General features: G+C 50.9%; 1 protein-coding gene and 1 non-coding gene across 5 annotated transcripts; both read left to right on the forward strand.

Moving 5' to 3' along the window:
- The first annotated feature begins 415 nt into the window (after positions 1-415).
- POGK (pogo transposable element derived with KRAB domain) lies at positions 416-15,305 on the forward strand. 4 transcript variants are annotated; one of them, XM_072830434.1, is made up of 8 exons: positions 444-572; positions 1,717-1,783; positions 1,939-1,963; positions 2,045-2,178; positions 7,757-7,883; positions 8,837-8,935; positions 10,206-11,697; positions 13,436-15,305. In XM_072830434.1, exons 4-7 carry the CDS (start codon positions 2,047-2,049, stop codon positions 11,675-11,677), a joined length of 1,830 nt encoding a protein of 609 aa, XP_072686535.1. In that variant the 5' UTR covers positions 444-572; positions 1,717-1,783; positions 1,939-1,963; positions 2,045-2,046; the 3' UTR covers positions 11,678-11,697; positions 13,436-15,305. The 4 variants fall into 4 exon arrangements, with proteins under 4 accessions (XP_072686533.1, XP_072686535.1, XP_072686534.1 ...); XM_072830433.1 differs by lacking the exon at positions 1,939-1,963; XM_072830432.1 differs by lacking the exons at positions 1,717-1,783; positions 1,939-1,963 and having other exon boundaries at positions 416-572.
- On the forward strand, positions 3,190-3,324 carry LOC140636125 (small nucleolar RNA SNORA52). The gene has a single exon (XR_012033445.1). It is a non-coding gene; the product is annotated as a small nucleolar RNA SNORA52 (small nucleolar RNA).
- Positions 15,306-15,557: the final 252 nt, after the last annotated feature.

A 15,557-nucleotide genomic window follows, 5' to 3' on the forward strand; every position in this document is an offset into this window, starting at 1 on the left:
ATGCATTCCTTGAAGCGTGGGGAGAGCGCCTCGAGGGCTCAGCTAAGCAAATGCAAACCCCCGCAGAATGCAAATAAGCGTCGGGACGGCGCACCCCGGGTCACGCGCGGTTAAAGCAGAGCCGGGCCCTTCCCGCCTGCTGCCCGCGGAGGGCGCCCTGAGCGCTCGAAGCCGACGGTCCCCGGGGCGGGGGTGGGGGCGGGGGCCGGGGCCGGGGAGAGCCGGGGGGCGCGGGGGCGCGGGGGCGCGGCGGCCAGGCCGGCCGGGGGACCCGAGGACGGTCCCGGGCTCGGCAGGGAGGACCGTGCGGCGGCGACTGCCGGAAACCGCGCGGGGAGGAGTGTCCGGAGCCGGCGCCGCCGAGCCCGCTGACATCAGCCGCGCTCCTCCCCTCGCCTCCCAACACCCTCAGCTCGCGGCCGGACCCTCCTCCTCCCACCACGTGTCCTCCCCGCTCCCTCCCGAGGGGCCGCGCGCACGGGAAGCCGGAGAGGCGGCCGGGATGGCGCTGTGACAGCCGGCTCGGAGCCCTCGGCGTCCCCCCGCGGCCCCGGCCGGCGCCCGGCCGCTCGGTGAGTGCGCGGGCGGCGGGCGGCGGGCGGCGGGCGCGGGGCGGCGCGGCCCTTCCCGCGGCTCCGGGGCGTTCCGGCGCCGGCGGGGGCGGGGGCGCGGGGCTGGAGCCGCGGCGGGCGCCGCCGCCTTTGTTGCGGGCCCGCCCGGGTGGCAGGCGGCGCCGGCTCCCGCCGCCCGGCAGGTGCGCGGGGCCGGGGAGGGGGCCGGGCGGCGAGAAGGGCCGAGCCGGGTGGGGGCCGGGGGCGGCGGGAGCGCTGCGGGCGCGGGGCCGCGGAGAAAGGGAAATGGGACAAGATGGCTGGAGAAACCCGAGAAACCCGAGCGCGCCCGGGGGCGCGGCGGCCGCAGGCGGGGCCGGGGGCGCGGGGGCGCGGGGCCGGGGGCGCGGGGCCGGGGGCGGCAGAGGGCACCGCGCCGGGGGCACTGTCGCTGCGGGGCGCTGTCGCCTCCCCCGCCCCCGCCCCCGCCCCCGCCTCGCGCGCCGGAGCGGGCGGGGCAGGCCGCGGCCAAGTTGGGGCCCGGGCCCCGGGGCCCCGAAGCCCGGCCCGCTCTTCCCCAGACCCGCCGCCTTCGCCCGTCCTTTCTGGAAATCTCGAAGAAAGCCTACTTTGCGCTCTGCGGGGGTCTTCGCCGCGGCGGCCCCGAGACGCGCCCGCCCGCCCCCAGGAGTTGCCCGCGCCCCTAGAGGGCAGGAGCTCGGCCCTTTGTACGCGCCCGCGGCTCGGCCCGGCCGGGAGGGCGTCCGCGGCCCCGAGGCGCTGCCCGGCGCGGGTGGGCCCCGGCCGTGGCTGCCTCTGCCTCTCCGCGGGCGCTCGGGGCGCGCCTCACTAGGTGCCCCTGAGGCTCGGGCTCGGAAGATCCCTGAAGGCAGGCAGAGCGGCTCTGTGTCCTGGACCAGCTCATGGACAGAATCTTTGACTTTGGAAAATCCGGGTGATGGGTGTTCCGGGCCGGGCCTACCAACCCCCCAGTGCCGAACCGGGCCGTGGAGACAACCCCGTGGAGCAAGTGTCCGCCCTGTCTGTATTCCAGCACCTTCATCGATAGGAAGCCAACACCCCTTTCCCGCCACTTATTTCGCGTTTGGGTGGCACTGGCTGTGAGAAAGTTCTGGCTTGCAGTGCTCTTTAAAACCTCTTCCAGGAATGTTTACCCACCAGGCCTGTTCCGCTGCTGGGTCTCTACAGAACCAGTCTGGTCTCTTCCACAGGTAGCTTTTTAAATATTTGAAGACAGTCAGGTATGCTGTCTGCCTGCAGCCCCTCTTCTCATAATTAAATACGTCACCTTCCAGCTTCCTAGTGCTTTTCCTGAATCTATTCCTCCCCAGACCTGACCTGACTCTGTTTCCTTCCCTTACTCCAGCCTGAAGAGTGCTCCAGGCTAAGAGGTTTGTGCACGCTGCCCCCATCCTAGCCTTTGAAGAGTGTACACTCGTACCTGATTTTTCTCAACTGAATCTTGCTTGCAGAGATGGAGTCCACAGCCTACACTCTCAACCTGACCCTAAAAGAAGAAGAAGAGGAAGAAGAGATTCAGAGCCGGGAGCTGGAGGATGGCCCCACAGATATGCAGAAAGTCCGGATCTGCTCAGAGGGTGGATGGGTAAGTAAGAAGGTGTGAGGTCCACACAGCTCTGAGGAGAGAAGCAGGCCTGAGCCAGGCTTGTGTTAAGTCTCCTCCTCAGGCAGACATAGGAAGTAAAAATAGCCCAGCCCAGCCCGGTATGTTTGCATTCCTGAGAAAACAGTCCTGTGGCTTTAAAAGGCACTGTGAAGAATGGAGGAGCTGGTTATGGGAACAGTCTCCAGCCATGTAGCTTATCATCCTTCGGGGTGGAAATCCGAGAGGCAGAGAGAGCTTATCTCTCTGTCCTACCCCTGAATCCCCTACATCCTGCTCAGTGCCAGGCATGCTGCAGACACCAACTAAATGTTTGCTGACCTATGTTCAAGAAAAAAATATTCTGACGTTTGTGAAGATGGTAAGAAAAATTCTGTTCAGGACTGTTGAGTCAGGTGTCAGGACTGTTGCAGTAGAGGAGGGAGCTGGGGAGCTGGGGTCAACACTGAATACAGTGAGGCGAGCGGGGATTTCTAACCAGAAAATCCTCCAGAGTGGAGGGGTCAGGGGACAGAAAATTACTAAGAGGAAACTTCAAGAATGGGGGGATTCTTGCTAAACTGACTTAACAAGATTCTTGCTAAAGGCAGGCTAGGTTGATCACATGTCAGGGGGTGGGGGACTCTTTCTAAAGTGACTTAGCAGGATTCTTACTAAGATTGGGCTGGGCTAGCTGAGGACAGGAGGGGCGCCCACATGGTAGCCTGGTGGAGAAGAGGGTTCAGACTAAAGTTGGGGAAGGAGAGAGTCTGCTGCTGCTTGAAGGGAATCATTTTAAATAAGACTTGGGGCGTTGAGCTGACATGAGAGCTGCAGGAGGTGAGGACAATTGGTTCTGTGCGAACATCTCTTGTGTTAGCACACTCAGGAGAGCTGTACATCCAGCAGGCCTGAATTGAAGGGTTGGGGTGATGGGCAGCAGAGAATCTGGAACATACTCAAACAGAAAAGTTGATAGAAGCAGAGTACATTCATGAACATGTAGACGCAGCATTGTCCGTCCCGATCTCTGCCTGTCTGCTGTGGCCCACCAGGTTGCACCTGTGGGCACGGAGCACTCTGGAAGCCTCACCCAAAGAAGTGAGCAGGGCTGCAGTGGGCTTGTGCCAGGGGCGCTTCAGGAAACACCGGGGCGGGTGGCTGGTGGTGGTGGTGGTGTAATAGAGAATTATTGTTATAATTGCGTATGATTATTCATAGTACATACTGGACACCCTGACATTTGGGCATGAATGGTGAAAATCTTAAACATGCAACAAATTGACATTTCTTTTCTCTGCTTAGTTCTATGTGTGAACATTATCAGTATCCGTTATATTCTTTGTTTCCAATAGGAGATGTGTATTCATAGAATCCTGGTACTCCCAAATGTCCCGCCCAGCTCCCCTCCCACACGAGGGAATTGGGGAGCAGATGAGTTATCTACTTTGCCCCAAGGATACGCATGCACACTGACATTTGTTCTTAAAAATGCCTGTTGAGCTGGACTCTTAAGAGTAGTGCATTTTGTTGTATGTTATACCTCAATTTAAAAAAAGAAAAAATAATAATACACTACCAGCCCCTGGGCTTGCAGCCTGGCTCTGTAGGCTGCATTGCCCTTGTCTTTTTGTGTTCTCTCCCTATCCCATCCTTCTCCCTGGCCTGATCCCTTGCAGCTGGGGAGACCTTGAAGACAGGAGTCCCTCCCATGTAGCATGGAGCAAGACTTCCCGGCAGTAGAGACCTCGGACTTTAAGGCTAAATTGGCTATCCCAGAACATCTTGATAGCATGGAAAACCTTAGAAAATGAGTACAGGGATGGTGGACATTGAAGTATGGCAGGACAGCGAGAAGAGATCAAGGTGAAGACCATGCTTGGCTGAGAAAGGAGGCAGGGGCCTGGCTTTTGGGGCCTCCAGGCCATCTGTAGTTACTGAGCACAGTGGTGATGTTCTTAGGACAAGATCTCTAGTCTCCTGCAGTTGCCACTCTTGTGAGGAAGGTAGGGAAGTGAATGCAATTCATAGTATGGTATTCAGAGTGTAGTGGGGGAAGTTGGCTCAGGTGTGGGGTGTCATTCAGACTGGAGAACTCAAGAGACTCTTGGCAGAAGGGAAGCATGGACCTACCTAGTCTTGAGCAGTAGGCAGGTTGACTCCCAGGCCCATCCCCTCCTGGGGACATTTGGCAATATCTGGAGACATTTTTGGCTCTCATGATTTGGATAGGGGTTGGGGAGTGGAAGATCCTACTAGGCCTCTCCCCAGAACACTGCTAATCCATCTATAGTACCCAGGACAGCCCCCACCACAAAGAATTATCTGGCTCAAAATGTCATTCATGCCAAGGTTGAAAAACCCTTCTTTAGGACATTACGCTAGGGGAAGAAAAGAAATGAATCTGTTCCTTAAATAGATATTTTGGTTGTAGAGAATTGTGTTAGGGTGATCAATAAAAGCCCTTCCAACATAAGAACCTTGCTACGTATTAGGATAATATTCCATAGGAGAGTTGGAGTAGAAATAGAGTTTCAAGTAGAGAAAAGGAAAAACACGCCTTGAACTGAATCTTACGAGTGGCACTGGCCAGGGGGAGGGACAGGGCCTGCACTCCAGACTCCCGAAAGCATATGCAAAAGCATCGGAGAGGAAAGCTGTGTGCAGTTAGGAGCAGCCCCTGTAGCTAAGTGGCCTGCTGAAAAAGCATGGGCTTTGGAAGTCAGACTCTCTAACTCTGACTGCAGGCAAGTTACTTAGCAGCTGTTTCCTCACTCATAATAAATAGTGGGTAGTGATTCTCATATCTTAATATTATTTAAAGGATTCAATAAGATAAAGGGTTCAACAAGGTAATCTATTTAAGCGTGTAAGAAGGAGCGCCCTGCCCGGTATCTGACATCCAGCAGGCACCATCTTGGTGCACTGGTAACAACCCCTTGCCCTGAGATCCCTGCCACCCTCATTGGGTAGTTAGGCCACTTCATCAGTGAGGCTGTGCAGTGTTACCCTTGGAGATGAGCATTAGAACGCCAGCTTGCCAGCAGAGTAAGGCAGTACACGGCTAGAGGCAGGAGTGCCTATCTGATGTGTCCTGGATCTTCTGAGGAAAGGAAAGGGGACGGGGGCCAAGAAAGGGTATCTGGGGATTGAACACAGGCTGCCTGACTTCTGAGTGTGGCCCAGGGCTGGCCCTGTTTACCTTCTGCTGTGCTTAGCCAGATGAAAAGCCTCTGTGGAGAGAGGGGAGGCATGCACCACAGGGCCTGGCTGAAGGCTTGCTCAATTCTCACAGAGGGTTGCTGTGAGGGGAATTTCTAAGCCACTGTACTGTGTGTCTCCAGAGCATAATGTGGGCTTGTTTGAAGATCCTCTGTGGATCAGTCATAAGTGTATGAGGAGACGAATCTGGCCCCAGCCAGCCTCTAGCCACCTTCTCACAACATCAGGGCTCCTGGTGTTTTTACCAGGCCAAGGATGTGTTACCTTTCTGAGTATCGATAGCCCCTCTGAAATGACAGGCATGGCTAGTCCTGTGTCCCATTTTATCAGCAAAGGGAAAGGGACTATAAATAGGTCTGGCCTAGATCTGGAATTTCCTAGGGAGAGAAAAGGCCAGAGGGAGGGTTGTTCAAAAGTCTGGGAAGTGGGCAGGGGTGGGGTAGAGAATCCCTGGCTGCCTGGCTTTCCAGATTGATGAAGCCTGCGGAAGGCCTAGAGATCCGTCCACTTTTACCTCCTAGTGTCTCACACATACTCCAAAGGGGAGGCTTACTTCTGTGACAGATAAAATTTAATGATCATTTGAAGCCGTTCTAAGTGGAATAAGGGAAGGGAAATTCGGATATTGTTTGCTTAAATCAAAAGGACATTTTTAAGTGATTACTGTCTACGAGAAGTGTGTTAGGCTGAGGGAAATGGAATAACCATAGGTTTTGCACTCAGTGAGCTTGTACTGCAGAAGAAGAAGCTGACAAGGAAACCAAAAGAATACTGCGTTGTGATAAGTGCCACCGTAGTGTTGAGCCCAGGTATCATGGGAACGTGTAGGTGGGCACACAGCCCAGGTCAGGGTGGGCTTCCCAGGGAACAGGACATCTAGGCTAAGTCTTGGAAGATGGGTGGGACGGGGGGGATGTGTGGGTGTTAGCCGGATCAAGAATGAGGAGGAGCTCTGAGGCAGTGGGAGAGCAATGTGCAGGGACGTGAAAGGTCAAAGAGTAAGCATGGAGTATAGCTGTGCACGGAGGTGGGGGAGAGGGGGCGGCTGGCCATCAGGGAGGACAGTTTACTTTGTAGGGGCTGGAGCCTTGAACCCAGAGAGTGCCAGGTCCAAATCTCCACCCTGCCATTTATTGGCCGTGTGACTTTGACCAGCAGCAAGGCCTCTCCGAGCCCATTTCCTTCTTGATTAAATGGGGTTGTTGGAAAAAACAGATAAAGCAGTTACAGGGGCCTTTCCCTAAGAAGTGCTCCCTGCATATAGGGTGCTGAGAGTGGGAAGGGAGGATGTGGACTTTGGGAATAAGGGGAAATGCCAGTATGTCATGCCAGTCACATGACTGATGGCTGGACACCTGAAGAAGCTACAGACAGTGCAGACATGAATTTTCTAAGCTGATGAAAACTGGGTTCATCATCACCCAGGCTCTGGATTCAGCCTTGGAGAATAGCTTTGAATGCAGTAATGCAAAGAAACCAGCCCAAAACCCTGGCCCAGTGATCTCCGATCACTGAATATGATGAACTTTGGAGGCTTTTTAGTGACTGAAAGAAACATCATGGTTAAAAAAAAAAGATATGTAGTTGGATGAGCAAGAGGAGGTTGGTGTGGGTGGCCTAGCTGCCGGTGCCCCCTCCCACTGTGTCCCCTCCCACAGTGCTGGGGGAGGGGGAACAGTGGGGAGAGCCTTGGAGCTGCCTTCTCTGCCCTTAGGGCTTTCTGCAGAAGGTCTAGGCATGAAAGCAAACTAGTTTGCTCTGGTGTCTCATTACATAAATTTAAGCTCTAATTAGCTCTCCTCTCAGATCGTAGGTTGGAAAAGGCCAAATGAGGCCCCCTCACTGGTTCCTCCCCGGGCTTTGGGTTCTGAGTCAAACGCTAAGGCTGGTGCCCCTGGAAAAGGAAACAGTACCCAGGACCCCCCCCCGCCCCCCCCCGTCCCCCCTCCCCCGCCCCCACTGGGCTAGGGATCTGCAGATGAGAAAAGGCAGGGGACGTGTTGTCTTGGTGGGGGAACTGCCCCAGGGTGTCTGCTTGGGTGTGGGTGCTCCTGGCTCCAGAGTGGGGGGGCTAAGCCAAGACCAGCTGTCCCCGCAGTGGATGTCCCCGCCTGGTGACCTGGTGATCTGTGCTGGGGAGTTTTTCTCCTCGGGGTGCTGCTCTGCCTGTCTGTGGGCCAAGGCAGTGATGGGTACTCAGCAGGGCAGGCGGGGCCTGTGCTGTGTCCTAGGGTGCCTCTAGGAGCTGTGGTGAATGTGATGGAGCATGTCGAGGCCCCTCCCTTCTAGGATGAAAGGGTGTGAGTCTGTGTCTGCGTGTGCCTGTTAGTCGTTGAGAAAGGCCTGTTCGCTATTTCAGGTGCCCGCCCTATTCGATGAGGTGGCCATATATTTTTCCGACGAGGAGTGGGAAGTTTTGACGGAGCAACAAAAGGCCCTCTACCGGGAAGTCATGAGGATGAATTATGAAACTGTCCTGTCCCTGGGTAAAGCTTTGTTTTCCTTTGTCTCCTGGAAGCCCTGAGCCCAGAGAATTGTTTCCATGTCTCTTCTCTGGTGTCCAACATCCCTTTCTCCTGAACTTGGATTCTGTCCCCTTGATGCCTGTGCCCGTTTAATTTCCTGTTTTTGCTTTAGGCAGGATATAAATATTGTGTCCTCCTACTCAGCAACTTGTGCCAGCTCTCTGAACCATCCTCATTCAACCCAGGTGTTCACATAGAGTCATAACCTGGGGCATCTGGGTGGCTCAGTCGGTTAAGGGTCCGCCTCTTGATTTCATCTCAGGTCATGAGATCAGGGTCGTGAGATCAGAGCCCTGCATCGGGCTCTGTGTGGTGTCTGCTTAAAACTTTCTCTCCCTCTCCCTCTGCCCCCTACCCACCACATGCTCGTGCACGCATTCTCTTTCTCTCTCAAATAAATAAATAAATCTTAAAAAAAAAAAAAAAGACATAACCTAAGAAATGTCACCACAAGTCTGGACCTGTGTTCCATATATTCCTTAGGAAGCCTCATTCTTGCCCTGTCCAGCCTCAGTTGCGTGGGAACATACCACCAGAGAATCCTGGTTCCCCTCCCAGCATTGATAATCTACATAGTTAGAGTGTAACCAGTTGGAAGCATTTCCTGAGTTGCTCATACATGTACCAGAATGTCACTGGATCCACCAAGTCCCTGCTAAATGCAGCTCTTTTTTTGTTGTTGCTAGTACCAGCCCTCCTTAGCAAAGATCCATAAATTCCCTTGGACAGACTAACTTCCTATTATATTTTTTCTTTAAGTACCCCTGAGCCCTTTCCCCCATCTTTTGTGTATCTCCACATTGAGAATAGCATGTGCATGGGAGGGTATTTCTTAAGTATTATAAAGTACTACTTTTGGCAGTGTTTCAAGACAGTAACACACAGCTGTTACCTGTTTTATTTCCTATAAACAGAATTCCCATTCCCTAAGCCAGACATGATCACTCGATTGGAAGGGGACGAGGAGTCTCAGAATTCTGATGAATGGCAGCTCCATGGAGGAACCTTTGCAGGTACTACAATTAAACCACTCCAGCATCCATCCAATAGGGGAGCATTGTGAGGCTGGATCTTCCATATACGTTGTGTGGTGTATTTAACAGTAAGGCAGGGTTATGAGGCAGAATGATTATGGGCTTTGGAGTTTCAAAATCTTTCCAGTGCTGTGTGACTTTAGGCCATTTCATTCACCTCTCTGAGCCTCCATTCCTTCCTCTGTCAGCTGTGGGTGATATGTCTCAATGTGCAGTGTTGTATGTGCATGCAGCATACTGAAGCTTGTATGGCATCTGGTCCAGCGCACATCCTAGGGGAAGGAGGCCACCTCAGTAGTACACCAAGTACCTCTGAAAGCCAAGGAAAATCACATGACGAAGCATGTGGCCAGCAAGAGCAAATGTAGTACATATGTGAGCAAATATATCTGAGAAGCACATGGTCCTTTATCAGGCATCATAGTTAGGACAACAGTTGGATAAATACAGCTTTCAAGCAGCCACTGGTTTTATTCACCTTCTCTATAGCTAAGAGTTTAAAATGCCACATTTCATTGATTCTAAGACGTGCTTTCCCCCCCACCCCATCTTGTTAACATCTCTGAAATTAAGAATGCCTCTTAGAATTAATGGCATTTTTTCCTTTTTTAGTGGTATATCTTACAACTGATGGCATCTTAGTTTTGGTGAGATAGGATAATTTTCCAAGTCCTATTCAGTTTCTGTGACCACCTTCTAAATACATGTATACAATGAAACCCAGTTCTGACATTAGTAGAAGGAACTAGTTTTCTGCCTTAAAAGCTTAGCTGTGCTAAGTATGGTTTTGCCATAGATTTTTTTGGTTTAAGGAATATGATGCAGGCCATGATGCATCTAAATTCTGGACTCTTATATGGTAGTATGGGTTTTATTTGACTTCTCCCCCACATAAAAATATTTTGACCCAAACATGGCCCACAGAGCAACCATGTGATCCAGGTTTTACCTGTGTTCAGTTCCCCACTCTGGCACTTTCTAGCTCACCTACCTGGATTTATCACTTCAGCTTCATCTGCAAAGCAGGAGTAATGATGATATATAGGTATTATTGGAATTGGATGTAGCAGTCCGTAAGAATTGGCATGTGAGTAAGGACTTAGGAAATGCTATCTGTTATTAAAGTTACTGCTTTGGGTAAACTTCAGATTAAGATATTCTTAGTATTTGAATCCAAAAAATCAGGGAACTGGCCAGAAACTATTATAAGTACTGTCATTATCTTTGCCCCTCCCCGTTTGTCTCCCAGAAAATGAGGAGTCTGATGTCAAGCCCCCAGACTGGGCCGGCCAGATGCATGCCACCCCACAGTTTGCTCAGCCCCAGCACCTAGACGGGTTTGGCCTCCGCCTGCCTCGAGACCTCACGGATCTGCCCGAGTGGAGTGAGGGGTACCCCTTCTACATGGCCATGGGCTTCCCAGGGTATGACCTCTCGGCGGACGAGATTGCCGGGAAGCTCCAGTTCAGCAGGGGCATGCGGCGCAGTTACGACGCGGGATTCAAGTTAATGGTGGTGGAGTATGCCGAGAGCACCAACAACTGCCAGGCGGCCAAGCAGTTTGGAGTGCTGGAAAAGAATGTGCGAGACTGGCGCAAAGTGAAGCCGCAGCTCCAGAACGCCCATGCCATGCGGCGGGCCTTCCGCGGTCCCAAAAACGGTCGCTTCGCCCTGGTGGACCAGCGTGTGGCCGAGTATGTCAGGTACATGCAGGCCAAAGGGGACCCAATCACCAGGGAAGCGATGCAGCTGAAAGCTCTCGAGATCGCCCAAGAAATGAACATTCCGGAGAAGGGGTTCAAGGCTAGCTTGGGCTGGTGTCGAAGAATGATGCGAAGGTATGACTTGTCCCTGAGGCATAAAGTGCCTGTGCCCCAGCAGCTGCCCGAAGACCTGACCGAGAAGCTTGTCACATACCAGCGGAGTGTCCTGGCGCTGCGCAGGGCGCACGACTACCAGGTGGCTCAGATGGGCAATGCCGACGAGACGCCCATTTGTCTAGAGGTGCCGTCGCGGGTGACTGTGGACAACCAGGGCGAAAAGCCTGTCTTGGTCAAGACGCCTGGCAGGGAGAAACTAAAAATCACAGCGATGCTCGGTGTCTTGGCAGATGGGAGGAAGCTGCCTCCGTACATCATTTTGAGGGGCACGTACATCCCCCCCGGGAAGTTCCCCAGTGGGATGGAAATCCGCTGCCACCGGTACGGGTGGATGACAGAGGACTTGATGCAGGACTGGTTGGAGGTAGTGTGGCGGCGGAGGACGGGTGCAGCACCCAAACAGCGTGGGATGCTGATCCTGAACGGCTTCCGTGGCCACGCCACTGATTCTGTGAAGAGCTCCATGGAGAGCATGAACACCGACATGGTTATCATCCCTGGGGGCCTGACCTCGCAGCTGCAGGTGTTGGATGTAGTGGTCTACAAGCCGCTAAATGACAGCGTCCGGGCCCAGTACTCCAACTGGCTTCTGGCAGGGAACCTGGCACTGAGCCCCACTGGCAATGCCAAGAAGCCGCCCCTGGGGCTCTTCCTCGAGTGGGTCATGGTGGCGTGGAATAGCATCTCCAGTGAATCCATCGTCCAGGGGTTCAAGAAGTGCCACATCTCCAGCAATTTGGAAGATGAAGATGACGTCCTGTGGGAGATTGAGAGTGAGCTTCCAGGAGGAGGGGAGGCGCCCAAAGAATGCGATACGGAGAGTGCGCCGGAGGGCAACTGACAGCCGAGGGGAGAGCTAAGGTAACCAGGCAGCCATCGGCACATACCTGGCGCCCGCACTGACGGCCCGGTTTGTGGTCCACAGATACCCTTCCTCTTGCCGTTACTTTCTTGTGCTTCCGAGAACTCTCAAGCCTATGGTATAGTACCCTATGTAACAGGCCAGCAGCCTCTCCTTTATGTCAGTCTTGTGTTGCGTGGCTTACTCTGTGGGTGTTTTGCTCTGAGGCCCGGACCTGGGAGCACTTGTATAGTACATAACATGAGCCAAGAGAGAGTTACCGGAACATTTCATCTGAGAGCCATCGTGCTCAAAGAAATGATTTGGGCCTGAAAGAGCATAGTTAGCAAGAGGTTTTGCCAGAAAGCCGACTGGCCTGTAGGACCATGATGTAGGGAGAACACTCTGGTGTAGGGGAGAGCACTGTGTGCTGTGGGCCTCACCTCCATGCTTGAGTGGTCTGCAGAAGCCCACGGGGGTGTGAAAACGATAGCTTAGACTTGCTTTTCCCATGAAGTTCAAAAGTGATTTTAAAACATCTCTTAGTCTCATCATGACCTTCACATGGATGGAATGAGCAATTGCAATAATTTCTTATAGCCCACTGATGTCTGAAGGGAGATATTTCTAAATTGAATCTTTGCACCAAAAAAAGAAAAGAAAACAGGGCACATATCTGGGACTACAGTGAATAAAGTCCAAGGCCTGGAATTTTCAGAGTTGAATATAGAAGGGGAGCAGCTTTAAGAGGAATCGGGGAGTGCAGATGAACACACCACTGGTGGAGGCAAGTCTACACCACACACACACACACACACACACACACACACACCTTGAGATGAGAGAGCGGCCAACCAGGTACACTGAGGGAACATGTGGAAAGAACATACAATTCATTTTACCCTCTTGCTCTTGTCTCCCTGATGGTCAATTTATTTCCCTATTTAATATGAAGGGTCATTCCATTTTCTACAGAGGACCCAAAACTACCTTGACATTTCTTTTGTGGCGTAACTCCACGTTCCATCCTACTTGCTGTTTTCTTCAAGGGAAGTGCTAACTCAAATCTTTCATCCCACTCCTTGCTGTATAAGTGCAAGAGTGACTTCTGTCTCTGTCCCTGCCCTCAGATCGAATCGTACGCATACTACTGAACCCCACTGTGATTCTGAGACCCCTAGATGCTGTCTCCACTGGGAGTTCTGTCAGTCCTCCAGCAGAGTGTTCTTACTGTTCCATTCATATCACCGAAACTGCTTTCTCCCCCCTCACGTCCCTTCCCTCTCTCTTCATGAATTCCACCTCCTTTTCTGCTAACCAACCTCCGCTGGATATCAAACTTTGAGTTATAGTGAATTTTTAATTTTCTCATTTTACTTTTTTCTGCACCCCCTTCCTTGTTAGATAACATTTTTTTCTTTTCTAAGCTCTTTACTACCAAAAGAGGAGAGGGAAGAGACAGGGCTAGGCTGCAGCTGTGAAGGTAGGCATGTACGTCCGATACCAAATGTGACCTTTTTTGCCCATCATGACCACCACTTCTCTCTACAGCTGCACTTTTGTGAGCTGAAGAAGTGATAGAAGTAGGGATTCTCAGGAAGCAGGAGTTTTAGGAGGGGATAGACGGCCATAAAACTGCCTCTACTCATGTCTTTGGAAGTCTGACTAATGGAATAATTGTGTTTGTTAAAATGTATATGATTTCTAAAATCCAAAATCTAAGGGTTAATTCATACTTAGGTTCTCTCTGTTTTCCAGCAAATGGAACTATTTGAAACAGGTGAGGAGGAAAATCCTCAAGAAGATTCCTCAAAGTGTGGATGCACAGGGAACAGCAAAAGGCCACAGGGCTCGGAACAAGCCCGTCTGGACAGCAGCCTGTGTACCCCATCCTGTGATACAGCCTAACCCCGCCCCACATCCACAAGGTGTCAGAAAAGGTGTCTGGGACCCTCGATTTCAGCAGAGACATGATTAGGGAGAAACTGCTTCTGCCCCATTTTTTGTTTAGAGATTAATCCATGTGTCCACTAAAAAACCCTGTAAATATGAATGAACAAAGGTATTTCCTGGAGAAGAGACCATTTGTTCAACACCAACAAGAGACTCATATGGGCCCAACTCCACTGGTGTCCTTTCTGTGGAGCAAACCTCAAGTAAATGTTTTCTTTTGCCTTTAAAAATGCTTCCAAGAGTAGAACCTGTCCCCACACAGGTTAAAACTACAGAAAAGGCTTTATGGAAATGAGTCTTTTATGTATACCTGCTACTTATACATTTCCTCTTTTGGAAAAATGAAAATACTAATGATAGCAAAATTCAGACATACTGGCCTGGTGCCAGCAGATGGCTTTTCTACAGACAAATTAGGTTAGTGTGGAAGATACAGGTTAAAATAAACTGTGCTGTTTTATTTATCTTCCTAATCTGGTCGGCAGCTAGAATTTTTTAGGGTCTTCTTTAATGGCTCTGTTTGTCATTATACTTAATGATAGGGCAGCATTTAGTACACAAGCTCTTCTGTTTCTCAGGCTGCCTGCAGAAGAAGTCACCATAAATTATCTGCTGTCTACATGGTACAAGGCTCATTGACTCATCTGATACTTGTTTTGTTCATTTCTTTAATATTTTTATCACAAGGGTATGAGAGGACATGGGCCTTTAGCCACAAGCTGTTTCAGTACTTTAAATCTCTACCCTGCAGGAATAGATGGGAGGTCTTTGAATTTTTACATTATAGAAATTTGCATTCCCACATAAGTTGTCATGAGAACATTCCTTCTAAGCTTATCTGTGCTACAAAAAATATGCCAGGACCTTATAGACAAAGCCACTGCTAGAAATGTCATTCCAATGTCAGATCTGAGTAACAGTAACCACTTTTCCTTGTAGACTCAGCTCATTTATAGATCATACTGTTCTTGGCATCTTGAAACACCTATTTCTACTCAGGTACTCATTTTCCTATTAGTGATTCACCTTTCTCATTTTTTTAAAACCAGTTTTCCTCCAAGGGAGTTGTGGGGATGGGGGAGATACTTTCACTTAGTTTCTGGTATCTGAATAACTTTCAGTGTTTGAATTGTCTCCCCATTTGCTTTCACCAATACTGAATTGTGTTACCACAAATGGCATCCAAATCCCACTACTTTGCATTCCAGAAGTTTCCATCCCCTCCACTTCCACTTAATTTCTCCTCCACTGTCCTGGTTCCTGGCCCTTCCTCTTACGTCCTGTTTTACTTGCTTTGGGAGCTTAAATGATTTTATAAGACCTAATTTTGGGTTCCTGTACTGGAGCCATAGTTTTCTTACGGAAAAGAGTAGAAAATGGGCTCAAGTCCTATTTCATTCCACCAACACCTTCTTGAGTCTCATCATCAGCTGATAGATGATGCCTTACAGGTTGCATAGCACTGGAACTTTCCTAGAGTAATGGCTCTACTGTCAGGGTTTTTCTGGGCTCATTCTTCCAGACTTAATTATGATCTATGCTTAACAGAGTCCCAGTACAACTATTTTGCAGAATGGCTATTACCCTAGAATTACTATAGCACATATTGAGACATAGTTGTACTCCCCAGTAGATAGAAATCGACCCCAACAATAAACTTTGATAATAAAGACAATGGGCTATGGTGGTTTTATTTATTTACCTGCTAGCATTGTGAAAGGTCACACTTCAAACAATCATTTACGCTTTATTCTCCATTCAGTTTGGGGTATGTTTGTGTATGTAATATCCTGGGATGGTAACATAAATGTTGGTGTCTGAAGACAAAGGAAAATGGTATATATGGTTTCAAACTGAATTAAAAGGCAGGAGGTGTTGGGATGCCTGGCATGAATAGCTTTTTTCCTCAGTCACATCTCAGATGCTC

Source organism: Canis lupus, chromosome 6 (assembly GCF_048164855.1).
Source record: "Canis lupus baileyi chromosome 6, mCanLup2.hap1, whole genome shotgun sequence".
Lineage (NCBI taxonomy): Eukaryota > Metazoa > Chordata > Mammalia > Carnivora > Canidae > Canis > Canis lupus.

Coding starts and splice junctions, on each gene's coding strand:
- POGK (XM_072830432.1), top strand. CDS start 2,047: ATGGAGTCCACAGCCTACACTCTCAACCTGACCCTAAAAGAAGAAGAA. Junction 2,179..7,756: donor TCTGCTCAGAGGGTGGATGG/GTAAGTAAGAAG, acceptor TCGCTATTTCAG/GTGCCCGCCCTATTCGATGA. Junction 8,936..10,205: donor CCATGGAGGAACCTTTGCAG/GTACTACAATTA, acceptor TTTGTCTCCCAG/AAAATGAGGAGTCTGATGTC.